General features: G+C 39.6%; 2 protein-coding genes across 4 annotated transcripts in view; one reads left to right on the top strand and one right to left on the bottom strand.

The window, feature by feature from the left end:
• Positions 1-14,514, bottom strand: part of SGTB (small glutamine rich tetratricopeptide repeat containing beta) — a 48,516-nt gene extending 34,002 nt beyond the window's left edge. Inside the window, exons 1-4 of one of the 2 annotated variants that reach the window (XM_036848598.1) lie at positions 14,308-14,514; positions 13,035-13,156; positions 3,285-3,388; positions 221-290 (exon numbers count right to left, since the gene is read on the bottom strand). In XM_036848598.1, the coding sequence (XP_036704493.1) occupies positions 221-290; positions 3,285-3,388; positions 13,035-13,134 (274 nt within the window). In that variant the 5' untranslated portion in view covers positions 13,135-13,156; positions 14,308-14,514. The remainder of the gene's footprint in view (positions 1-220; positions 291-3,284; positions 3,389-13,034; positions 13,157-14,307) is intronic. The other variant, XM_036848597.1, reaches the window with a different exon arrangement.
• A 122-nt stretch (positions 14,515-14,636) lies between these two features.
• The window catches only part of NLN (neurolysin), a 97,693-nt gene continuing 84,364 nt past the window's right edge, over positions 14,637-27,965 (top strand). Inside the window, exon 1 of one of the 2 annotated variants that reach the window (XM_036848842.1) lies at positions 14,637-14,831. In XM_036848842.1, coding sequence (XP_036704737.1) covers positions 14,791-14,831 — 41 coding nt within the window. In that variant the 5' untranslated portion in view covers positions 14,637-14,790. The remainder of the gene's footprint in view (positions 14,832-27,965) is intronic. The other variant, XM_036848843.1, reaches the window with a different exon arrangement.

Genomic DNA, 27,965 nt, shown 5'->3' on the forward strand with positions numbered 1-27,965 from the left:
TTACTCACAACAGATCTGCTTCTCTTGAAGCAAGCCATACCTATATTGTTCACAAGCCATTCTATATTTCCAGGCTCATCTCTGTTTCACAAATGCCACGAGGACTTATGACAACCCCATCTTGGCAGTATAAACCAGAATCTTATTGGGTGACAGAGTCACTTTCCCTAGAGTTTCAGAAAGCTTTACTAAGTAAGTAATTTTTCTATGAAATATTCACCTTCATCTTTTAATTGGTCAGCTTTTCCCACATCTTCAGGCACTGAGTTTGAGAGAGGCAGAATGTCATTCTGAAATTAAATAAAATACAATGTACTTCCATTTAGCTACATAAAGAGTCATCCCAGAGAACTACAAATTAAAGTAATAATTATTTTGTATATCATCTGTAAATCTATGTCATGAAATCTAACATCTAAATAACACTGTCAGCAAGAAATAGGGAAAAAGTCCCCCCACATACTTTTATTAGAAAAACAAATATATGGAATTTTTTCTAGAAAAAAATGGGCAACTGTGAATCAATTTTTTTTACTTGCTTTCACTGTATCTAGAAATCCTACTTCATAAACAAAAATAGAATCAGTATACAAAGAATAGTAATAGAATTATGCTCAAAGGATTGTTTAGTGAAAATTTTGAAACATAACGTTAATATCCAAAGAGAAAGTCAAATTCACAGGTACCAAAAAAAGCATTTATAATATGATCTTATTGTTTAAATATATGCACATACATTCACATGCACACAGGCTGAAAATCAAAGACTGGAAAGGTATACACAAAAGGTTAACAGTAGGAATATTTGGAAGTAGGATTTTCAGTCTCTTCTTTATATCCTTCCATATTGTCCAAACTTTTTAAAACAATGGTCATAGATTTATTTCCTCATTAAGATAATAAGCAGTATAGGATTCCTGTTTTTAGCACCTACTATCATCCTCAAACCTCTTTTTCAATACGGTTCAAACCAAAGTGCTTATGAAAACTAAATGAAAATTTAGAAATGTCTTGAGTGGCACTGGGAACACAGTGTATTTTTCCATTTTTGGAAGATTCTTTTTAAATTGTGTTGCTTTTAAACTTGACTCCGAAGTTCATAAATGTTTATAATTTTCAAAAAAGTATAATTTGTAGTCAATATACCTATGTACCATATTTAAAATATACTCACCATTACCTTTGTCTTGACTAAAACGTCAATGAACTTGATAGCTCTAACATTTGAAATACATTGTGCTAATTACACACAAGTATTCACAAGTACAAAATCACTATAAAGTATATGAGTTGTTCTTATTTTTAAAAAATCTTTATCAGTCAGTTTTTCTAAACATAAAGTATTAGTATAAAAAAGTATAGAATCAAAATGGGAGACTTAATAAGTAGAGATCAATACTAAAAACTGACTGTGTAGCCACTCAGGATGTAAATGTAGTTCAAAGACTCATTACTGCCCTACAGTACTTGCTTTTAGGGTTCCTTCTACTTCAAATCTTCTAACAAGCCTAGGCAGTTTATAAGTGAAAAAAGTGACTTTTGAGGGGGTCAGAAAAATGGCATATGGAAAAATGGATTATAATCCATTCTGTCTTCTAAATCCTTTTGAATTATTTTAATGAAATTGCCATAGTTTTACAATTTTGAAAATTAATTCTCATGTTCATTCAATACATTTGAGCAGCCCATGATGTGAGGACAAGTGTTATCCACTTTATATAAAAGGAAAGAATCCTTTTAGTATATAAACTTAATTGGGGGAAAAGCAGTATCCTAAAAATAAACTGTTTAACTTAACAACCAAGTACAATTGGAGAGGCAGTAGTTTCTTTAATTATAACAGTCTTGATGCTGCTTCAAACAAGTTTTAGACTTTCCCTGCGATACTCTGCTAACAGATGCATACGTAATGAAGCCACAGCTGTTAAATAGGAGTGTTAAAGGATTGATACCACAAATAACACCATGTAGATATACTATGGAGCCTGTTTTAAGAAACTATATTTTTAAAATAGTAAGCAACAAATTTTTACAATTAAGTACAATCAGAGAGAAATAGAAGGAAAAAAAAAAGAGCTCTATTCAATCAATCTGAGCTTCCTGGGAGGAAAAAAAAAAGTATTGATCTCTTCAGTACTAGTCAGTGATAACAGGAGCTAAAGAGTGAGCAAATCCAAGTGCCATCTCACACACAAGCCTCTCGGGCATCGCGGAGTAAAGAATGTCAACTTCTGCCATAGCCATGTCCAGCCTCTGAAATAGGGCTCCCTAAGGATGCCACAAGCTCAGACAATGAAAGAACCACAAAAACCAAAGAGAAGAAAAGGACCACAGAGACATTCCACTATCTCCTTGCATCTTGTCAGATAATTAGAATTCATCTGTTTGACGAATTAATGTATAACTGTATTATCCTTTTTCCAAGTATAAAAAGAGGGAGCAGTTTACTGCCAAATTACCATTCTCATTGCAACTCTAAGAACCTCTTCCCAACAAATTCTAGAAACAGTCTGTGCAGTATTCTCAGCAATGTCCCTGCCAAGTTGAAGTATACCCTGCATGTTTCAGCTCCTCTCCTGAGTTCCTCATTCTGTACTGAAGCTTGAATACAGAGTTAGAATAATAAAAGAGGTTCACGTGGCACCAAAATGTAATGAAAAACCACATGCGCGGTCCCTCTGGGGCCCTAAACTCACTAGCCTTAAGATTTTTCAATCTTATAGTCCATATTTCCTGAAAAGGCCAGAAACCAGAGACCATGTAAACAGTCCTAGGGAGCAGGGATCACAACACTTGGATTTCAGTCTTGGTTTTGCACACTGACCCTGAACCTTTCCCTGTTTAAAGAGCCCCATCAATGGCCAAATTTGATAAAATCTGCTTCAAAATGATGATGCAATTCCTGATGATTCCCTTTCTATATGGTTTCTTCCTAAACATTAAGACTTTTACTTTTAACTTGTATTTCATGTTTTCGGGGAATATCAATTCAGATGTCAGAAATCTAAAAACACCCGGATACTGTAAAGGACTTAAAAAGTCAACTACGATATATCATTAAATATAAAAGAAGGTGAGAGGATGAGAAGAGTTACTAATATGAAAATCTAAAGCACATTAAAAGTTATATTTTAGGGCCCAAATCATCCATGTGGACCAACTATCTTATACCCAGGAAGAAGTTAGTTACTTGAAGCCTGGCCCCTCAAATATTAACAATCCAACATAATACTGCAGTCATACTTAGATAATGAGATACTAATGAGAAAACAAAAACAGCTTACCTTACAGAAGGAATTTGTGAACATTTCTGTCAAAGGCTGTGAAACTGCTAGATGTGTATCTTCTGCGCTGATTTTAAAAACTGTCTCCAAGCACTGAATTGCAACTTGAAATAAATTTTAATAGTGAAAAAAAATTAGCAACCTAAAAAAAGAAACAACCTTTTTTTCTGGTAGAAATCTGCACTCTGCAATCTGTGGTAATTCAGCATTTTAATCACAGAACATATGGAAAACTAAATGGTTCATCTGCATAAAGATTTCTGTTTATAGACCAGCTATTGAGGGAAGACAACTTAGTTTCTTATTCCTCACTTAAAGAAAAATGTTACCTAGAATATAACTTCTCAGTATATGTATTACATCATATTCTTCTTAAAGCAGGTCATTAACAACATATTCCCCATTACCAGTATCTTGAATAAAACTTTAAAAATTATCTTTTTTAATGTGAGAAACAGAAATCTCAACCTGATTAAAAATAGTAAGAGAAACAGTCTTTGGCACATAGGAAACACTAAATATTCATCCTGGTGTACTTACTTATGTTAAAATAGTTTGGCTCTTAAAAATTCATTCAGGCATGCAAATTTACCAAGCACCTACTATGTTCAAGGTGCTGTTATAAGGTGGTAGAGGTACAACAGTTAACCTAACACAAAAATCACGATCCACGTGATGAAGCTCACCCTTAATAGAAGGAGGCAGACAAACACAGTAAGTAAAGTACACGGCATGTTAAATGTTGACAGGTGCCTCATCTACACTGATGTATGGCAAGATAACCAGTATGGCTAGGGTACAGACTGGGTGGAAAGACATGGTGGGCGATTATGCTAGAACGAAGTCTGTCGCTGGATGATGAGGCACCTTAAATAATATTTTTAAAGGACATGGATTTGATGCTATGGGCAAATGGAGAGACATTAAAGATTTTAGTGAAGGAGAACAACATAACTGGATTTGTGTTTAGAACTAGAAGTCTAGTAAGAATGCTGAGAATGAATTAGAGAGGGAAGCTGAGGGAGAAAATGGAAGCAAAAAACCAGGAACCCATTTATGGGTTCCTACATCAATGACCTAAACAAACAAGGAGCCTAAACTAGGGCAAAAACAGTGAAGAAAGCATATCCTGCCCTTTTTACAAGTCCTCACTGAGGGGAATGGAGGCAGATTCTTATCCTGAGAGTCCTCTCCTTTGAAAAAGAATTCTCTTCTGGCTCAACAAGATGGGGATGTAGCCAAAATGTCCAGTGTACTTCTAGACAGTGTGGAATACATTCACTTACATTTGTGTAGGACTTCTTTTTTTTTTTTTAATTCAGTTTGTTTAAACCAAAAACAAAAATTAAAAACAGGTCACCCATTCTCCCATTCCTCACTCCCTGTCTCTGGCAACCACCAATCTGTTCTCTGTATCTATGAGCTTGGGTTTTTATTATTATTATTATTTATTTTTTAGATTCTACATATAAGAGAGATCATAGGGTATCTGTCTTACTCTGACTTACTATAGATCCAATTACATTTGTGTATGACTTTTAAAAGACACATTATGATCCTGAGAAAATTACCTCTATCATAAAAGAAACACTATTACTGTCACTATCCACAGATCAATTCTCCTGAGAAAAGGGACTGAATAACAAACTGAGTTACCAACTACCAAAAGTCAAAGTGTCTTTTAGAAAGAAAATAATGCACTGTTCACCCAACCCTCATTCTCTCCCTTTCTATCCTTACTAAGTAGTTGTTCTTGTACTTCAGTTGTACTTGCACTAAACACACTGGGCCACAAGAAAATAGGCTCTCATTGCCATGAAGACAATCAATTAAAAATCAATTATTATTCATAATAATACATGTATGTATATGTATATATGTATTTTTGATCGGCATCTTTCTTCCCTGATCATATTGGTCATTTACTTTACTGTGCCATGTAGCTAGCTGGTACGTGTTTCTAGTATCGTACTTATCACACATACTACATTACATGCACTTAAAACATTGGTCTCCCATATTAGACTGTCTCCTTGACGATAAGGCCTATATTTTATTTACCTTTTGACTTTAACACAGCCTGGCAAATAATAGATGCTCAATAAATTTAATCTACGACTTTGTTTACAGTGGAAGTAACAGTTTAATTTCAGAGGAAATAGAAACAATAAAATCTGCAGAAGAGAGCACTTATTCCCCCCAAAACATTAATTCACAGCCTTGTGAAAGGTGGCTAGAACCCAACCAAGGCCTTAACCGGAACCAGAGTATGGAACTTCACAGCTAAACACTGACAGGGGAAAAGGCCACATAAAAATATGAGGGATTTTTACACTCTAACTTGTTGAGGCAATCCAGTCCAGCTCCTTTACCTCTGCTGCCACTGACCTTGGAACACAGATCTGGCACATTCTAGACACAATCAAGTATTACTAAAGGAGGTGGCTGTTTGGGGTTTTTTTTAAACACAATTGTTCGTCTGTTTTAAAATCACTTTACTGAAGTATGACTGACATGTAAGAAGCGGCACATATTTAATGGACACAACTCAACAAGCTTGGGGATAAGAATACACCTGTGAAACCGTCACCACCATCAAGGCCACAGACATGTACATACCCATCACTTCCCAACATTTCCTCTTGTCCCCTTTATTGGGGGGTGTGTGTGTGTGTGTGTACGTGTTAAGGACACTTAACATAAGATCTACCCTCTTACTAGATTTTAAGTATACAATCCAGTTAGCTATAGGCACTGTGCTGAACAGTAGGTCTCTAGAACTTATTTATTTTGCATAACTGAAACTTTGTACCCTTTGACCATTACCTCCCCATTTCCTCTTACCCCAGCCCCTGGCAACCACCATTCTGCTCTGTGCTTCTATGCGTTTGACTATTTTAGATTCCACATTAAGTAAACACAATTGTTTTGATATGTAAACTTGCTGCCAAAATGTTTAGTGTTCAACACTAACACATATTTAGAGAGATAAATGGTTCAGTGAAAAAACCTACCACAGCCTTGGAACTCAGGACGTTTATTATCATTATTAATCCAGAAAAAAAAAACTAATAACCTGGGTGCAATAATTTATCTTACTTTTACCTCAAGATTTTCATTTATGAAACAGGGATTATTATATGTGATCCTCCTTTCAGAAGGTTATGCTCAGGAATAAATCATAAAAATCTAAAGAAATTCTATATACAGTTTTGCTCCACTTTAACACCAAACAATAATAGTCTGTTTGGTACTGATAAGGAGAAGGACAAGCGAAGAATTCTCAATAATACCATATCCCATCTATATAGCACTTTATACTAAAGCTTCCATATGCTATGTTACCTGCCATCACTAATTCTGATTGTCTTGACAAATCTATTAGATGGAGGGGGCAGAGAGCTCCACCTAACAGACTTAGAAATTAAGAAACAGACCAGGGGCTTCCCTGGTGGCGCAGTGGTTGAGAATCTGCCTGCCAATGCAGGGGACACGGGTTCGAGCCCTGGTCTGGGAAGATCCCACATGCCACGGAGCAACTGGGCCCGTGAGCCACAATTACTGAGCCTGCGCGTCTGGAGCCTGTGCTCCGCAACAAGAGAGGCCGCGATAGTGAGAGGCCCGCGCACCGCGATGAAGAGTGGCCCTCGCTCGCCGCAACTGGAGAAAGCCCTCGCACAGAAACGAAGACCCAACACAGCCATAAATTAATTAATTAATTAATTTAAAAAAAAAAAAAGAATACATATCTACTAAGTGCCAGAATTAAAAAAAAAAGAAAAGAAAAAAGAAACAGACCATGTGAGTGAGATGCCCAGGATCACTTGATTCAATTCATCAATTCAATTGAACAAATATTTATTGAGCACCTATCATGTGTCAGGCGCTTTTCTAGGAGCTTTGTATATAACAGTGAATAAAACAGAAGAGATTCCTGACTGCTTGGGGCTGCCGTTGCAGTGGGGGATGGAGACGTAGACTGTAAACAGTAAACTATACAAAGTAGAACAGGGGGAAGAGGATGGGAGCGTGGGGAGCAGAGCAGGGAAGCAGGCTGCAGATTTAATGGCATGCTCAGGGAAGGCCTCATTCAGGAAAGAGGACTTGACAGAGATGGGGATATTACCATTATCTGGGGGAAGAACATTCTAGGCAGATAAAACAACTGGAGCAAAGGCCTTTAGGAAAGAGCATTTGGTGCATTCAGAGTGAGGAAGCTAATTTGACTCAAGTCAAACGAGAAAGCGGAGGAGTCTGTGAACAACACATCACGGAAGTCCCAGTTATACAGATCCTTTAAACAATGACTGAGTAACATGAAGAGTCACTGCAAGATTTTTTTTTTTTAATTAATTTATTTATTTTTAGCTGTGTTGGGTCTTCGTTTCTGTGCGAGGGCTTTCTCTAGTTGCGGCGAGCGGGGGCCACTCTTCATCGCGGTGCGCGGGCCTCTCACTATCACGGCCTCTCTTGTTGCGGAGCACAGGCTCCAGACGCGCAGGCTCAGTAATTGTGGCTCACGGGCCCAGTTGCTCGGCGGCATGTGGGATCTTCCCAGACCAGGGCTCGAACCCATGTCCCCTTCATTGGCAGGCAGATTCTCAACCACTGCGCCACCAAGGAAGCCCCTCAAGATTTTGAGTGGAAAAATGATGGAATCTGACACAGTCTGTTTTAAAGGATCACTGGTGGCTGCGTTTAGAAAAGTCAATAAAGCAGCAGTTATAGAAGCAGAGAGACCAGTTAGAGGCCATCACCGTAAAATAAATACTTAGTTCTATCCAGGGGTAATATCAGTGGAGGTGGGAAAAAGTCAAGATATCCTTTGAAGTCACAGCCAACAAGATTTATTGAACAGTTAGATGCAGAGTCTAAGAGAAAGACAAGAGTCCAGAATGATAACAAAACTTTTGGCCAGAGCAACTGAAAAGATGGAGTTGTCATCAACTGAGTTAGGGAAGTTGTGGAATAGAACAGATTTTGGGTGGGAGGATCAGGAGTTCAGTTTTGGAAATGTTCAACTTGAGATGCCCGTTAGACATATAAGTGGAGATAGGTGGTAGGCAGTTAGATATAGAAGTCTGGAGTTCAGAAGAAAGGTCTGACCTGAGGGCATACATTTGAGAGATATCAGCATATAAAAAAGAATATTTAAGGCCAAGAAGCTGAACTGTATCATCAAAAAAGTGAGTGCAGATAATGAAGAGAAGAAGATCGAGCACTGGACCCTGGATATTCCAGGTGAGGGAAAACAAGAGGAACAAGCAAAGGAAACAGAGAAAGAGCAAACAATGAGATTAGAAGAAAACCAAAAGAGTATGAGGTATCCTGGAAGCCAAGTGAATAAAGTACGTGGGGGGAGAGGGATGAGGGAACCATCATCAACTTTATCAGAGGCAGCTAGTAAGTCAGATGAAGACTGAAAACTGACCACTGAACTACCTAACACAGAAATTGCTGATAACCTTGATGAGAACAGTATGAGTGGAGAGATGGAGGCAAAGGCCTATCTGGAGTGCTTAAGAAAGAGTAGGAGATGGGACTTCCCTTGGTGGTCCAGTGGTTAAGAATCTGCCTTCCAATGCAGGGGATGCGGGTTGGATCCCTGGTCAGGGAACTAAGATCCCACATGCCGCAGGGCAACTAAGCCTACGCATCACAACTACTGAGCCCATGTGCCGCAACTACAGAGCCCATGAGCTCTGGAGCCCACATGCCACAACTAGAGAAAAGCCCGTGTGCCACAACGAAGAGCTCACACACTGCAACAAAAGATCCCGCATGCTGCAACTAAGACACAACGCAGCCAAAAATAAATAAATAAATAAATATTAGGAAGGAAGGAAGGAAGAAGGACAGGAGAGGAATTGCAGAAAGCAAGTATAGATAATTCTTTCAAAGAGCTTTCCAGCAAAAGAGAAACAAAAAAAAGCAGGCAATATTTCAGTGGGGGGAGGGGTAGGTAGTAGTATGGCAAGAATAATTAATTGTTGTTTTTGAATTTTTAAGAAGGGAGAAAGTTTATATTCTGATGGAAATGATCTAGAAGAGATTGAAAATTTGCTCATGTAAGACAAGGAGGGTAAAATAACTAAGTGAGAGCCTGGAGTAGGTGAGACAGGATGGAATCCAGTCTGCGAGTAGAGGAGTTTCAGTTAGAAAGGACAATGGATAGTTCATCTATGGTATCTTAGTCAGCCTGGGCTTCTATGACAGAATACCATAGACTGGGTGGCTGATAGTTCTGGAGACTGGGAAGTGCAAGATCAAGGTGCCAGCAGACTCAACATCTGGTGAGGACCTGCTTTCTGGTTCACAGACGGCACCTTCTTGCTGTGTCCTCACACGGTAGAAGGAGTGAGGGAGCTCTCTGGGGTCTCCTTCATAAGGGCACTAATCCCAGTCATGAGGACCCCACCTCCTAATACTATCACACTGGGCATTAGGTTTCAACATATGAATTTTGGGAGGACACAAATATTTAATCCATAGTATATGGTAATAGTTAGACAAGCAGACAGGCAGAGTATGTGAGTATAGATGCTGGTAGGTGGGTAGATGGGGCAGAGAGAGTCTGTGGAAGTTGTTTTCTTATTACTTCAATTTTCTTGATGGAGTAAGAACCAAGGTCATCAACAAAAAGTGAGTACGGGGGAGGAGGTTTGGGGTTTTGAGAAGGCATGAGAAAGTGTTAAAGTGGTCATCTAGAGAGCAAAAAATGAATGAACTTGGAACAGAGGGCAGCATTAAAGGTCCACTTGAGGCTCACAGTCATGAACTCAAAGTGGGACTAGTCAGTAAACCCGGGTGTTTCATTCCATCTATACACAGTCACATGGATATGTGCATGGAGTAGGTGGAGAGCTGGATTCAAACAAGGTTGGGTTTTACAAGAAAGGGAGCCATATACACCAGCATGATTATAATGATCAACAATGGAATTTAAGCTGGGTAAGAAGAGGGGTGTGAAAAGGTAAGGGATCAACAGCTTGGAGGTATTGGTAGGTCAAAGAATTGTTGGGGTAGGGATTCTATAGGGAGTGAGCTGGAAAGACAGGCAGCAGAAGTGAAATGTTTAAGATAGAGATTATGGAGGATAACAATAACAAGGTCTAGGGAAGAGTTTCTCAACCTCAGCAACTACTGACGTTTTGGACTAGACAATTCTTTATTGTTCGGGACTGTCCTGAGCATTTGTAGTATCTTTAGCAGCATCCACGGCCTCTACCAACTAGATGTCAATAATACCAGCCCCCCCAGTCGTAACAACCAAAATATCTCCAGATACTACAAAATTGCCCCAAATTGAGAACCACTGGTCTAGGGTATGACCAAGCAAGTGAAAGTGGTTGAGATCACTGGAGTAGAGAAGGTCAAGGAACCAAGTGGGAGAGAACTGGAAGAATCATGTATGAGTGTATTACAATTGCCAAGAATTAAGACAGGAGTACTGCCAGAGAGACAGTGAGCAGGAGCCACGATAGTCAAAACATGAAGCAGATGTCAGCAGATGACAATAATTAGGAGTGAGTGACATAATCTGATGACAAGGCTCAAAGCTGACAATACCTCAGCTTCACTGTAGTGGTAAAGCCGGTATGAGAACTTAGGCTCCTCTCCTAGGGCTTTTTTATTTTATTTATTTATTTATTACTTTTGGCTGCGTTGGATCTTCATTGCTGCACACAGGCTTTCTCTAGTTGCAACGAGCGGGGGCTAGTCTTCCTTGCAGTGCACAGGCTTCTCATTGCGGTAGCTTCTCTTGTTGCGGAGCACGGGCACTAGGGCATGTGGGCTTCAGTAGTTGTGGCACATGGGCTCAGTAGTTGTGGCTCGCAGGCTCTAGAGCGCAGGCTCAGTAGTTGTGGCGCACAGGCTTAGCTGCTCCTCGGCATGTGGGATCTTCCTGGACCAGGGCTCGAACCTGTGTCCCCTGCACTGGCAGGCGGATTCTTAACCACTGCGCCACCAGGGAAGTCCTCCTAGGGCTTTTTTAAATGTCTAGAAGGTGGGCAGACATTTCCACATGATTTCATGTTCAATTAAATTAGACTCACAGAGTCAAAAATAGGGGTTGGTCAAAAACAATTGGCACCACTTCTGACTCCCATATAACACACAGCTGAAGGCACATAGTTTTGGCCAAATACCATCCTAAAAATAGGACACAACATCTTGGTTTTTAAAAAACTCTCAATTTTCTTTCTGGCCCTTAAAAGTATTATACTGCCTTTGATGAGAAAAAAAACATCTTTTATTAAATGATTCCATTTATCTGTTTGCTACAGAGCACCATAAACAACATTTTCCTTAGATAACCAGTCGCCTTTATCTTCACATGGTCTAACCATAAAGGAGGACAAAAAGACCCTAATGGACTGATTGCAATCTCCAACTGTGTGTCACCAGCTCCTTTCACTGCCACCTGGAAAGATAATCTCACCAGATTGCAAGCAGATTTAGAGCAAATGCCCAATTTTCATCCCAACTTCCTAAAAGCATATTCACAAGGGAAGTACTTGTTGAAATTAATAGATGTGTCCCCTTTAGAGGAGAAACAGCTCAAGATGGGCAATTCAAATTGTACTTTTATTAAATTCTCTCAAATGTACTGTCTCATTGCAATAATTAAATCTTTAGGCCACACGGAAGCTGGGCTCATTGAACCTCCACAAGCCCAGCTGCAGAATTCTATCTTGTTATGGCTATACTGAATTTAAAATTTCTAATGCATAAACATGAAGCAGAAAAGATGGTGTCAAGGAAACATGTGATGCTATCATCCAAGTCCTGCTCAACTTTACAGATTACTGAATCTAATATTTAAAGCTAACATAGACAAGGGTGAAATCCTCTTATTTCAAGTCCCCCAAGAGGAAGTTATCAGAGCTTAATAGTGATATAATTATTAGACTTGCATAGTGCTTTTATGATGACTAAGGTGTTTTCATATATTGACTCTAAACTGGATGCTTTCCTATTAGGAAGAGACAACAAGATCTTCAAAGTAAGAACCAGGATTTGAATCTCAGCTTTGTCACATATTAGCTGTGTTATATTACTTTATCTGCTTTCATTTACTTATCTGTTGAATGCAGATAATAACTAACTTAACAGTTACTGTGGAGAAAAATTTCCCTACAATATGAGTAGCATAGTTCTGACACATAATAGTTGTTCAATAAATAAACAATAGTTGGGCTTCCCTGGTGGCGCAGTGGTTAAGAATCCACCTGCCAATGCAGGGGAAACGGGTTCAAACCCTGGTCCGGGAAGATCCCACATGCCACGGAGCAACTAAGCCCATGCACCACACTACTGAGCCTGCGCTCTGGAGCCCGCAAGCCACAACTACTGAGCCCACGAGCCACAACTACTGAAGCCTGCGTGCCCTAGTGCCCGTGCGCTGCAACAAGAGAAGCCACCGCAATGAGAAGCCCGCGCACCGCAACGAAGAGTAGCCCCCACTCGCCAAAAGCCCAAGTGCAGCAACCAAGACCCAATGCAGCCAAAAATAAATAAAATAAAATAATTTTTAAAATAAATAAAAAACAATAGTCCTCTTGTTGTTATTTGAAAAAAACAAAACAAGCCTCAGAGAATGAAAACACCATAACCTTATTGTAAGGTCTCTCTCCTTGAAAAATCAACAAAATGTTCTGATTTTGATACAACAGATCATAAAGTCACGCTTATAACTATTTTAGTCTTTACTTATAACACAAATGAACATAGAGAACAGGTGCCTACCTTCCAAACTTTCTTGCTCATCTGAAGTATAAGCATCCATCTGACTTTGTTCCCGTAAGAAACGAATAACTGCATAAACTAGGTGCTTGATGGATGACATTTTTAAAGTTTAAACACTTTTCCTTGATAAGAAAAAGGAAAACACTGAAATAAGTAATTTTAAAGAATCAGTGAAGAAGATTATAAATCACAAGGGTCAAAAATTACATTAAAAGTAAAAAGCCTGTACTATCTTCACTCCTTTCTTTTTAAAGAGTCAAGAGAGCACAAAGTATAGATAATGCTAATGTATGACATTTTCATTTACACCCAGTAATATTAGGTTATGTTAAAACTTGCAAAAGTAAAATCTTTCTCAAAACATGTACAACATAGCTTAGATTCTCACTGAATAGTTCACTGTATCTTAACAGTTTATATGGTACAGATCCAGAAAAGGACAGGGGTATAATAGATACAGATATAGAAATCCCCAAAAGGCTTTAGTACTAAATTGAGGGAGATTTCATACTGCTGACTCAGAAGCTGATCCACGCTGAGTATTTTCCCCTGTTTCATGAGATTTTTTCCAAATGTATGCACAATTTACACTCCACCTACTTTTGTAGGTGGAGACAGTTATGTGATGAGGAAATATATTAGGGAAAGGTTGTTCAGCCATTGAGTGTCATTTTTAATAAAAACGGCATTTCTATTCAATCAACAGACATGTCAGAAAATCATTGCCTAAGTCGATGGATACTACAAACCGACCAATGCTCTCTGCAGTAGCTGTGCTCTCGTGGACAAACTGGAAGCTCTGGGTCATGTTCATTCACATGGAATACTATCGCATCCAAACGGTGGCGCAGGGCCATCAGGCATTAATGGCTTATTTCCACTAAATCGAATCATCCATCTGCTCCCCAGGTTCCCTAATTCAAAGCCAGGGTGTGGTACCCACCACTAGCACGTTTATTATTTGTGTGCTTATTTTAAAAGCGAGCCCAGCCAATAGGCCACGGGGTTGCAAGTACTAAATAAGGCCCCAGGGCAAAATGGTGAAAAGAGAATGGGGTGGGGGGGAGGGGAGCGGGGGTGCGAGGGGAAATGGAGAAGGGCAACCTCCTCCGGGCTTCTCCCCCTTCCTCTCCCCAGAGCACATCGACCTCCATCTCCCTCCCTTCGGTACCCAGGCCTCGCCTTGGCCCTGACGGGGTTTGCTGCGGGTGCGCGGTGCAGGCCCGGTCTGGGGCGGCGGGAGACGGACCCCTCCCATACAGAAGCCCCTTACCAGGGAAGAGGACGCGAGACGGTGGCAGCGGGCCCGAGGGCGTCCGTAAGTCGGTCCGCCGCCCCCTCGTTCTCCGGGCTTGAGCCTGGCTTCGAAGCGCAGCACTGCGAGCGGTGGCCCAAACTTCCCCGGCTCCCAGACCGCCGCCACCTCTTAGCCCACCCAGCTGTGCGCTTCAACCCAGCTGATGAGCCTCGCCAGAACCGCCCCCGGGGCGGTGCAAGACGCACAGGGCGGGGCGCGGAGCGGGCGCGGGGCGGGGCAGGGCGCAGGCCGGGGCGGGGCCGGGGCGGGGCCGGGGCGGGGCTGAAGTGGGCGCCGGCGTGGAGCTGCCGCACGTGGGAGGGTTCAGGCGGAGCTCGCTGCCGCCGCTGCTCTTGCCTCTTCTGCTAGGCCGCCGCGCGGCTTCCTGGCGTCCCGAATCCCTCACCCCCAAAGCGGAGGACAGCGCGCCCTCAGCCTCCGTCGCCTTTCGGCGCTCCCATGATCGCCCAGTGCTTTTCGGCTGTGCGAAGCCTCCACAGGTACCTCCCGTGCGCGGGTTAACCTTGACCTTGGGCAGAGCGGGGTCTTCTGCCCCGTCACTGCCAGGCGCCTCCGCCCAGCCTTTCCAGACAGCACCACTCCGACGCTTCTGGAACCCTCCCTCCCCACAGTCCGCATGGTCTACCCCGAGGGACAACTGGCGCGGGAACTTGGGGCCACTTTTCCTTCATCCGCTCCCTTGAGAGGGCGTCCATTCCCCTTTGTTTGGGACTGCCTCAGCTGCAAGCAGTGAGACTGGTCCCAGGCCCAGCCCAAAACGAATGGCAGAAAGATGGTCGGGATAAGAAAATCATTTGACTTTCGTCCCCATCCAGAACAGCAGACCTGTCGTTAACAGTGCCAGCAGCTGTAGACTCGAATAACAATTCTCATTTACCCCTCATGCACATCGTTAGCATACACATCGTTTAACACTCGCACAAGATGAAGCCGCTATGATTTTGCTGCTTATTTCCGTCCATGCTTTCTAATTTCCTTTTTATTTACTTAGCATAAAACATTCGGCCTCTGGCCGGGGCTAATTGACGTGGCCCCAAATGGAGGAAATGATTGCTTGGTCACGGTTTGGTGCAGCCCCAGCTGCTGTTTTAGACTGCTTCCTTAGCGCCCTCGCCACACCCCTGTGCCATAGACCAGTAGCGAGATGGTGAGAGAATTAAATTCTTTGCACGGATGCGCTGGATGGAATGGTTTTCAGAAACAATGCCACTACCACCCGCATTCCCAAATCTAGCTTTGAACTGAAAATCTGAATGAAGAACCAACTAGAAAAAGGGAAATGTGTTTTTCTTGCTAGATCCTTATAAAACCACTTTAGAACCTAGCAATCAGCCTGTAAGCTTTTTATCAGTTTTCTGTTGTACGTTGCCACTCATCTGTGTGGAGCTTTAGGCTGCTCAGTCCTTATAGTTTGGGCGCATCTGGGGACAGTAGTGATCATACAGAGTTAATGTGATGATTTTGACCATATTTCAGACTGTCCTTTTAGTCTGCAGGCTGCAAGTGGTATAGCTCTCAAATGAAGCTGTACCAACAAGTGAAGAAATACATATCTTCCTTTAACGCAGGTGTGAGAAGAGAGAATAAATTTCATATATGACAGTAGTTCTCAAACTTTTTGGTCTCAGGACCTCTTTACCACTCAAAAATTGCTGAGGACCTAAGAGCTTCTGTTTATGTGGGTTATATCTTTCCATATTTACCATATTAGAAATGAAACCGGGGAGATTTTTTAAGTATTTATTAGTTTATTTTTAAAACAGTAATAAATTCATTACATGCATAAATAACATTTTTAACAAAAAATAACTATTTTCCAAAACATCGCCAAAAAAATCAGTGAGAAGAGTGATATTGTGGATTTTTTTCCTTTGGGTTTTTTTTTTTTTAATTGTGGTAAAATATACATAAAATTTACCATTTTAATCATTTTTAAGTGCACAATTCAGTGGCATTAAGTACATTCACATTGTTATGTAATCATTACCACTATCCATCTCCAGAACTTTTTCATCATCCCAAACTGAAACTTCTCATTATCCCCTCTTCCAGTACCTGGTAACCACTATTCTTTCTGTCTCTTTGAATTTGACTACTTTAGGTACTTCATACTAGGGGAATCTTACAATATCTGTTCTTCTGCGACTGGCTTATTTCACTTAGCATAATGTCTTTAAGCTTCATCCATGTTGTAGCATGTGTCAGAATTTCCTTCTTTTTTAAGGCTGAGTAGTATTCTGTTGTATGGATATACCCCATTTTATTTGTCCACCCATTCATCCATGGACTTTGGGTTGTTTCCAACTTTTGGCTACTTTGAGTAATGCTGCTATGATCATTGGCATGCACATTTCTGTTTAAGTCTCTAATTTCAATTCTCTGGGATAGGTACCTAGAAGGGGGGTTACTGGATCACATGATAATTCTTTGTTTAATTTTTGAGGAACCACCTTACTGTTTTCCACAGCAGCTGTACCATTTTACACTCTATTGGCAAAGCACAAGAGTTCCAGTTTTTCCACATCTTCATCAACACTTGTTTTATTTATTTATTTATTTTTAAATAAGAACCATCCTAGGAGTGACATCGTTTTGTGTTTTTGCAAAACAAATGTGTGACTTAATAGAAGGTAGCTGGATTCTTACATCTGCTTCCGTGTTTATTCTGTTGCACTGGTTCGTTTTGTTTTAAGAAGATGAAGAAAATCCCACCTGTCATATAGTTGGAAAAAGAAAAGTATTTTAATTTTAATAGACTTTTTAGATAATCATGGGTATTCTTTGATATCACATCAAAGTTTGACAAGGGGTAGTTTTTTTAAGAATGGTTGCAATGTGAAATATGAAACTATCAACGTACTTTTTCTTACTGTTACGTTAAAATCCATAGGCTGTCTTACACTTGGAATGAGTCTTATCTATGCATGATTTTGTAATATCAAACACTATTCATTTGGAAAATAGTGGCTCACTGTGTTATACATAGCTTCCTAATGTTGACATATTTTACATTATCAAATAATCATATTCCTTAATATCATCATCCCATCATAAAAGTCTTCAAATACTAGAAAGCTGGCAAGCTCATGGTGGCAGATACAATTTTTCAAAATTCTGATTTTCATTTGAAAGCTGAAATTTTATCATCGGTAACAAATACTATCAGTTGTTTTCCTTGAAGTGACAGCCTTACTATGTTCCTTTTTTGAGAGGATTTCTGCGAAACACTTAAGTCTGAGTAACCATGGTTTGTCTGTCAGTCATTTTTTCAAGTATAAATGGTGTTCCATGAGAAAAGCAGCTATTTCAGTTCACAATTCAGTCAATTGCACAAGTGCTTTTAATTTGCACAACCAAATCCTCTGGACAACCATTGTACTCAGGTATGCAGCCGGTGCACTTTATGCCTACTTTGCCACACATATATTTAATGGTTGAGATTTAATAAAATTAATAATTTTTACTATCTTATCAAGGACTTTCTAAAGTGAAATTCACATTATTTTTAGCATGAGGGAGTGACAGTGAAGAATATAATGACTACTAGGACAGTTTGGTGCCATTGCCTTGATTTGTTCTAAGGTGCCAACAATTTTATCTACCATTGCTTTTCACCATCAGTGCAGGCGTCAACCAAGTGAAAAAGGTAAATAATGTCTTAGTATTTTTATGAAATACTTTCAACCTCACATACTCCTTGAAATGGTCTCAAGAACCACTCCCCATAGGATTGCAGACCACATTTTGAGAACCACTGGTATGTGTTATGCATATTCTTTGTTTATGCATGGAAGAAAATAAATGTAAAAAGCCGTATAATTATTACTTTTTTAGAAGCTAGCAATCTACCATAAATATATTAACTATTTTGTTACTTAAGGGCATATATTGCAGTTAATCAACATACTCTACAGTAGTAGTAGTCATCCACCCATGGTTCTTGTGAGTGACTTAATCGCAGAATCTCTGTTTCAAAATCTGTATCTTCCTAAAGGAGTCAGTACTTGACCGACCACATGGAAGGCCCTCTATGTACTCCCGATTGTTTTCCTATTTCCTTTGACACTTGGGAATTCATTTTAGTGTTATATGAGTAACTAGGTTTTTACTCAACTGGCTTATGATTTCTCTTGCATTTTCCTGTTGTTATAGTTGCTATATACCCGTTTCCCAAAGCCAGCTTTGCAGCCAGGATCATTGATGGGGGTATTTAGCCAATTTCTTGGGAATAAGTAGACTGGGGATCTGGAGATTGAATTGTAGTTGCTGTTCAACTAACCTTGTGACCTTAATTAAATCACCCAATTTCCCGGATTTCTCTTGAATTCCTTATTTTGTAAAATGAAAAGGACTAGATTAAATGACATCGAAGATTTCTTTCAACTCTTATTGCCATAACGATTAAACCAGAAGAATTTCCCCTCCTAGAGGCCAGATTGCAGAGCATGTGAGCCAAGCAAAATCTGATGTACATTATGGAGTAAGGGATGGATGGCATGGTCACAAAAATGAGAGAAGTGATTTAACAGTACTTAGTCCAAATTATAACTATAATAGCCCTCGTTTACTCTTTCAATTAAAAAAAAGCAACTTGGTTTGTGAAATATGAGAGCAATGCATGTTCCTTGTAGAAAACTTAGAAAATATTGATAAGCAAAAGAAAATATACACAATCCACCCATCCAGAAGAACCAATTATTAATAGCTTCCAAAATCTTTCCCATGTAGAGACATTTTTTTAACAAATATGAGATTATATAATACTTATTCTATTATACTTTTTATGTAATACAAACATCATTCCATAATGTAAACACCTATAATGTAGTCCATTTGGGGATGTATGATAATCCAATTAATCCCTACTTTTGGATATATCAACTATTTCCAACTTCATGCTATGAGTAACAGTGCTTAGACATTCTAGCTATCAAGTTTTTTCCTAAGTCCTTAATTATTTCCATAGTATGAGTCCTTAACAATGGAATTTGTACATCAAACGGTATGTGTATCTTTCAGGCTTTTGGTACTTACTACATATTCTCCTCCAAAATGTTTCTACCAAATTATGCTTGTACCAGCAGAATATGCGATGTTAGTTTCCTACACCTTACCAACACTGAGCATTTTAATATTTTTTATCCTTACCAATTTGATAAGTGGAAACTTCTCTTATAATAAAAGTTGTTTGTTGTCTGATGTGAGAATTTATTCATATGGGAAGTCTTAGACAAGTTAAATTACAGTCATTCATAAATTTAGCAATATTTATATATCTGACTGTAATTAAATAAAATTGAAATTCTCCCCCCAAATCCAATAGATACATGCCCCCGATTTTTAGAGCAATGGTGCTAGAAAAAGAAAAATCGACTAATGAAGAAAAGGTTTTAGGTACATTATCAAAAGCTAGACTGAGATTGTTTATAAAAATGGATTTTTAAAAGTTGTAAAGGAGGATTTATTTTTATTATTGTTGTTGTTGTTCTGTCACCTCTTTCATTAAGACAAAGCACAGAACTTCCATGAGGCACCTAGATTAAAATCTGAAGAACCAAGGAAATTTTTTTTTTAAACATCTTTATTGAAGCATAATTGCTTTACAATGGTGTGTTAGTTTCTGCTTTATAACAAAGTGAATCAGTTATACATATACATATGTTCCCATATCTCTTCCCTCTTGCATCTCCCTCCCTCCCACCCTCCCTATCCCACCCCTCTAGGTGGTCACAAAGCACCGAGCTGATCTCCCTGTGCTATGCGGCTGCTTCCCACTAGCTATCTGTTTTACATTTGGTAGTGTATATATGTCCATGACACTCTCTCACCCTGTCACATCTCACCCCTCCCCCTCCCCATATCCTCAAGTCCATTCTCTAGTAGGTCTGTGTCTTTATTCCCATCTTGCCACTAGGTTCTTCATGACCTTTTTTTTTTTTCCTTAGATTCCATATATATGTGTTAGCATACTGTATTTGTTTTTCTCTTTCTGACTTACTTCACTCTGTATGACAGACTCTAACTCCATCCACCTCATTACAAATACCTCCATTTCATTTCTTTTTATGGCTGAGTAATATTCCATTGTATATATGTGCCACATCTTCTTTATCCATTCATCCGATGATGGACACCTAGGTTGCTTCCATGTCCTGGCTATTGTAAATAGAGCTGCAATGAACATTTTGTTACATGACTCTTTTTGAATTATGGTTTTCTCAGGGTATATGCCCAGTAGTGGGATTGCTGGGTCGTATGGTAGTTCTATTTTTTTGTTTTTTAAGGAACCTCCATACTGTTCTCCATAGTGGCTGTATCAATTTACATTCCCACCAACAGTGCAAGAGTGTTCCCTTTTCTCCACACCCTCTCCAGCATTTATTGTTTCTAGATTTTTTGATGAGAACCAAGGAAATTGATGTTTACTGGGTACATATATATATGCCAAGCTCTGCATTAGGAAGGCGTGTAGCCCAGTAGTCTAGACTAGTCTAGACAAGCTATAGTAATCTGGAGCCAGTTTGCCTAAATTTGTATTCTGGCTCTGCCACTGACTAGCGCTGTGATCTCAGGCAAACTTACTTAACTTCTCTGTGTCTGTTTCCTCATCCATAAATTGGGAATTGATTGGCCGATTTCTTCACTCACCACATATTTATTGAGCATCTATTATGTGCCAAACTGTATTCTAGTCTAGGGGTACAGCAGTGAATAAAGCAGCCAAAAATCCCTGTGTCCATACCTTCGCAGAAGAGACAGCTAAGGAAAATACAGAGTATGTTAAATGGGGAGATGTGCTAAGAGCAAAAGTAAAGCAGCAAAGGGGGTTACCCAGTATGTATTGGTGGGAACAACATAGATTTGACAGGAAAGGGCTCCCTGAGAAGGTGATCCTGTGCCTCAAATAGACTGGGAGATGAGACAAGAGAGGGGAAAATTATACTCACCTGTACTAGAAAACCTAGTTCTCCCTTCCCCTGTGAGTCTCCTTTACTACTCACACAGAACACTTCACTTCTGACACTTCTGATCACCAAATGTGTTGGAGGTGTTTCACTACAACAGGCAAATCTCTGCAACACCAACTGGGTGTCCAGTAATTTAACTCAAATCTGTCACTTTCTACCTGGAGATAGCATCAGATCCCACAGCTTGAGGACTCAGTCCCACAAGACTGCCCCCACCCGACTCAGATGCCAGTTGTAAGTCCCTGTTGTCACCTGAGGTTTACAGTCCATTGACTGTAAATCTGAGGTTCCTGCAACCTTCTCTGTCGGTTTGATTAATTTGCTAGAGCAGTTCACAGAGCTCAGGGAAACACATTTAAAAAAATTTTTTTTAATTAATTAATTAATTTAAATTTGGCTGCACTGGGTCTTCGTTGCTGCATGTGGGCTTTCTCTGGTTGTGGCGAGTGGGGGCTACTCTTTGTTGCGGTGCGCGGGCTTCTCATTGTGGTGGCTTCTCGTTGTGGAGCATGGGCTCTAGGCGTGCAGACTTCAGTAGTTGTGGAATGCGGGCTTCAGTAGTTGTGGTGCGCGGGCTCAGTAGTTGTGGCTCGCGGGCTCTAGAGAGCAGGCTCAGTAGTTGTGGCGCACGGGTTTAGTTGCTCCGCAGCATGTGGGATCTTCCCGGACCAGGGCTCGAACCTGTGTCCCCTGCATTGGCAAGCGGATTCTTAACCACTGTGCCACCAGGGAAGTCCAACACTTACTTACATTTACCAGTTTATTAAAGGATATTCTAAGGATACAGGTGAGCAGCCAGATGAAGAGATACATAGGGCAAGGTCTTGGAGGATCCTGAGTGCAGGAGCTTCTGTCCCCTTGGAGTTGGGGTATGTCACCCTCCCAGTGTGGATGTGTTCACTGAACTGGAAGCTCTCTGAAGGGATTTTATGGCAGCTTCATCAGGTAGGCATGATCAATCATTAACTCCATTTTCAGTCCTTCTCCCTTCTCAAGAGAATGGGGGGTAAGGCTGAAAATTCCAAGCTTTTAATCATGGCTTGGTCTTTCTCATGACCAGCCCTCGTCCAGGAGCCCACCCAGACTCACCTCATTAGAACAAAAGACAGTCTTATCACCCAGGAAACTATAAGGGTTTCAGGAGCCCTGTGTCAGGAACCAGGGTCAGAGACCAAATATTAGAACAAAAGATGCTCTTATCACTTAGGAAATTACAAGGGTTTTAGGAGTGCTGTGCCAGGAACCAGGGGTAGAGAACAATATGTATATATTTTCTGTTAATTCACATCACCTTTTGAAGATTGAGAGATAATAAATATAGAGCACTTAGAGCATTGCCTGGCTAAATCAATTACTATTGCCACAGTAACGCCGTATAACAAACTAAATCTCTGTTGGAGTACAATAATAAATGTTTATTTTTGCTGACAAATCTACATGTTTGTTGGGCAGTTTTTTTGGTCTTGACTGGGCTCATTCTGCACCTCCAATCAGCCATGGGTTGTGTAGGAAGCTTTGCTGATCTTGACTGAGCTCTCTTACATGTTTGGGGATCTAGGATGGCCAAAGCTGCAGCCACTTGGCTCTCTTTCACATTATCTCCCATCGTGCAGGAGGTTTAAGTGGTTTGCTGTCATGGCAGGGCAGGGTTCCATGAGCGTGGGATTGTAAAAAGACCTCCCAAGGCCTAGGCTTAGAACTGGAAGGCCGTCAGCTCTGCCACATTTTACTGGACTGGCCAAAGCAAGTCATAAGGCCAGCCCACATTCAAGAAATGGGGAAATAGACCCTGTCTTTTGATGGGAGGGAACAGCAAACTCAAATTATAGGAAGACATAGATACATAGAGGGGTGGAGGCCATTTTAGTGATTAGTCTGCTACATTGGCACATAAAAGCTCAATAAATATTAGCTATTATTTTTACATTTGTGAATTGCCTAGTTGTATTTTGGGGTTTTCAGATTGAGATTATTAATTTGTAAGAGCCCTTCATAGATGTTGCAGATTTTTTTTGTCTTTGAAATTTGGGGTAGATTGTTATTGCTTTTTGCTTTTTTGCCCTACAGAAGTTTAAATTTTTACGGTAATGAGGCATATCAGTCTTTTTTCCTTTATGACTTCTGCCTTTGGTGTCATGCCTAGAAAGCCCTTTCCTACTCCAGGATTATAAATTTTTTAAATCACCTACATTTCTTCGAGTACTCTTATGTTTCATTATTCACAGTTAAACCCTTTCTCTATCATGAAGACTGACATTTTTTTGAAAGACTTTTTCTTATTATTAAGTGAAACAAAAGGAAATCAACACAGAAACTGCAGTTAAGTATAAGAGAAAGTCCAGCTTACAAAATATGGGTTTCTGACTTACCATAGCTTATTCTGGAAGACCCTGTCCTTTTCCACCTACTCTGAGATTATCTATACCTCCTGCTTAGTGTTCGAAAGGGCACCTTCTTATTTCTCAGCCACACTTAGCTGTTATCTTTGATACCTAATCTTATTTGCTGTCAAGACCAAGAGAAAATTCTTTTTCTACCTCACATCGTAGACAGGGTTATAGGGACTGAAACAGTCATAGCTCTCAGTTGACGCCTGCTTGCCACAAAGCATGACATATATACGATAAGTCTACATTGTTAGATCTTATTCTAACACTGAAAATTATATATTTATACAGCTTTCACATCCTCATAGGAATTTTCTGCCAAGACACAACATAAAGAAACACAAATTATTTATGCAAACGAGAAGAAAATGAATGATAGTAGATTCCAGCTACCAGCTGGACAGCTTTTTTGGAGGTCTCATATTCAGTCACTTTTTCATTTTACAAATATTTACTGAGCATCTGTTATGTTATTGTTTAATCTCAGCGCCACCTTATCCTAAACTATACAGCATTCCCTTGTAAATCCTCTCTTTTGCCATTGTCCTCTGTCTCAGTGAATGTCACCAGTTACCCAAGTCAAAAGCCTTGGAGCTGTTCCTGGCCTTCTTCTCTCTGTAACTTTTCTGTCAACTCCCAAGTCTTCAAATTCTTTCTCTTTTCTCTATTCGAGGTACCACCGCTGTAATCCAAATCTTCATCGTCAGTCGCAGCCTCAATTTTTGCTTCCTACTAATATACTTTCCTTATGAATACAGAGATCCTTATGAAACGCAAGTGTGATGTGTCACACTTCAGTTTAAAATTCTTCTTTTGATTGCCATGAATCTTAGGATAAAATCAAAACTCTTTCATATGGTTTATAAAGCCCTATACAGTCTGACCATGACTTAACTCTCCCGGCTTCTCTTACTCAACGTTTCAGCCAGAGAATTCATATCCTCATCTCCTGGCATTAAATTAACACATGTTAATATCTTATTCGGAGTATGCTTCTCTTCCCCTACCTTTCCACACCTTTCCACCTTTCCTAATACTTGTCATTCATCTTAAAACTTATTATAAAATATTATACATAAAAAGTAATAGATATCTATGTAGTTAAAAGAATGAGAAAAGGTATATATATCTAAAAAGATATTTCTGGCATCTTTGAAGGCTCTTCTGTGCCCCTCTCCAACCATATCTCTTCTCCTTATCCCAGAGAGATAACCACTGTCCTGAATTTACATTTATTGTCCTCTTGCTTGTCTTTAAAATGTTATCACAAATGTATGTTTCCCTAAGCAATATATGGTTTAGTTTCACACAATGGAACTAGTTTGACATGGCTGTGGTTCATTTTTTTGGTTGTTAGATCTTTCCTTGTGTGACCATTCCAAAGTTTATTATCCATTTTCTTGTCAGTGGGTTGTTCCTAGTTATTTGCTATTATAAGCAATACTGCTATGAATATTCTTGTATTTTCTCCTGATACATATGTGCAAGGGGAAGACCTAAGAAAAATTGCTGGGTTTGTAGGACATATGTACATTCTCAACTTTACCAAATGATGTCCAATTCTTTTCCAAAGTGGTGATGCTAATTTACTCCCTCTCGCTGTATATCCTTCATGAGTAGCCATTGATCCTCCATCCTTAGCAATTCTTGGTGTTGTCAGACCTTTTACCAATCCAAGGTTGTAAAATGGTATCTCTTGGTTTTTTATGTATTGCTGTGTTTACTAATGTGTTTGAGCTGTTTTCATGTTTATAAAAGGCCTAGATTTGGCATTTTTATATTGACAATGACAGTATAACTTCTAGTAGGAAGTAAATGTTTCAAACCCTATATGAAATAGCTCATTGTGAATTTCTTTATGCAAAAAAAAAAAAAGTTGCAAGAGGAAATTTGTCTAAGTATTAATTTAGATGTAGTCGTGTAATAAAAAATTACAGAGTAGAGTAATACACAGTAGGAAGCTAACCTAACCAACAGACTCATAGGAATTTTGAGTATATACTAGGTGGTATGAGGCAGAAGAGAAGCCATATGTTAAAAGACATGATCTTTGTCATATTCACTTGTCACCACTGGGGGCATTCAAATAGTGACTTGGTGCCTTACAGACCAGTTGGTGGATCTGTAGATTAATAGTCTAATTAATGAATACTCTGGATATTAATATACATTAATATATTAATAGCAAAGCTCATTCTACATTGTCAACCTGGATATGAAAGAAGTTGAAAGAGGTGCTAGTTTCTGAAGTACTGGGTCAGAAGCAACCAAGCTGAGAAGTAACAGAAGTTGAACTTCTCATGAGTGGGTCTGGGGTCAGCCCAGGGCAGAGAAACCAGACTCTTTGGACTTGTATGACCTGGGAGTTACTTGGCACTGGAAAAACACATGACATTAAGCAGAGCATAATCCTGAGAAAAGCCAAAATACTTAACTTGTTGTTCAGACCAGGAAGGTAATGACATGCAGCTTGCCCTACTTGGTGGAAGAAGTACCCAGGAGAACCCAAAAAAGTCATGATGGTGGATTCATATACTGGAACATATCTCATTTCTGTTCTGTTAGATCTAGACCCTGTGCTATAACTACTATACTCCCATAACTGCACAGAAGAAACTGAAGGGAAATAAAAACAAGAAAAACTTGCTTAGAATGGCAAAAAGGACCCAAGGCTACTCAGTAAGGTGTATAACAGCTCATTAAAAATGTTTTTAATGACACTGAAAAATTGTAAAGTTACAGAAATGACAGATAGTAGAATGTGGTTGATTGAAACCTATACGTAACTTTCAAATCTTCATTCACTCATGTCACAAATATTAACTGAATGCAGTTAATGTTACGGAAAATCCCGAACGAACTTTTTGGCCAGCCCAATATTTGCTTGTTGAAATTTACTTTGTACTCCCCCTCTTTACCATAATTAATTTGTGATTGCTTACCTTAAAAATACACCTTAAGATTAATAAAGGGAAAAGAATATTAGGCAAAAAATTTTTTTAAACATTAGAATCAGTCTAATTCTTTTAACTGGGCTCAGAACTGTTAACTTTCTGGCAGTAAAGGCAAAAGGAAAACATACCATTAAAAGTTATCAGAAACGGAGTTTTTCCTGGTACTGTTCGTGAGATAAATTTATCATGTGGGTTATATAGGGGAAGTTGAGTGAATGCAATGAATAATAGCCTCAAGAATACTTACATAGTAAATGCATAAGTAGACTTTGTATGGGCAATTTCTTATTCTGATCTTTCTTAAAAGGCCAAGGCAGTACAGGCTAGTAAGGGTGATAACGCACATACATAAATAATTAGAATACAAGATGGAGGGTGATAAGTACCACAGAGAGTAATAGAGAAATTGATATGGGAGTTCAGAGGAAGGAGAGATTATTTTCAGGATAAAAGGAAGCGGCAAGGTCATAATTGGTCCTGGAAGGGTGGTAGGATTTGGACGTGTGAAGACCAGGGGAGGGAGTTCTCTTCCCCTCAGACTGTTTACCTGAATTTAGAAATAGGCATATTGAGTAAGTTGAGTGTCCAAGGCAAACATGGTAAAAACTAATGAAATGACTCCAAGAAAGAAAATGTGCTACACCTTAAACTTATACAATGTTATATGGGAATTATAGCTCAATAAAGCTGGAAAAAGAACAAAGCTCAGTATGTAGAGATTTACACCAAAAAAAAAAGAAAAAAAAGGGAAAGAGAATGTGCAGGGACTTCCCTGGCAGTCCAGTGGTTAAGATTTCACCTTCCAATGCAGGGGGTGCAGGTTCGATCCCTGGTAGGGGAGCTAAGATCCCACATGCCTCAGGGCCAAAGAACCAAAACATAAAACAGAAGCAGTATTGTAACGAATTCAATAAAGACTTTAAAAATGGTCCACGTCAAAAAAAATCTTTAAAAAAAAATACATTAAAAAAAAGAGAGAATTTGCAAACCACGTGGCGTTGGAGGCAGACCTGGTTTCAAATGCTTGTGTAATCTCACTAAGCTTCAGTTTCTTCATCCCGAAAATAGAGATAACATTTACTACCTCTTACAGTTTTTGTAAGTAGTGCAGGAACCATTGTATGTGAGAACATCTAGCACGGTGCTTGATACCAAGTGGGTACATAGTAACTTATAATTTGCTCCCTTCCATTCAAGGTAGAAGAAAATAGTTCTAAGGACTTGGATTTTTTTTTTTTTTTTTTTTTTTTGGCTGTGTTAGGTCTTCGTTGCTGTGTGCGGGCTTTCTCTAGCTGCGGCGAGTG

This window comes from Balaenoptera musculus, chromosome 3, assembly GCF_009873245.2.
Source record: "Balaenoptera musculus isolate JJ_BM4_2016_0621 chromosome 3, mBalMus1.pri.v3, whole genome shotgun sequence".
Lineage (NCBI taxonomy): Eukaryota > Metazoa > Chordata > Mammalia > Artiodactyla > Balaenopteridae > Balaenoptera > Balaenoptera musculus.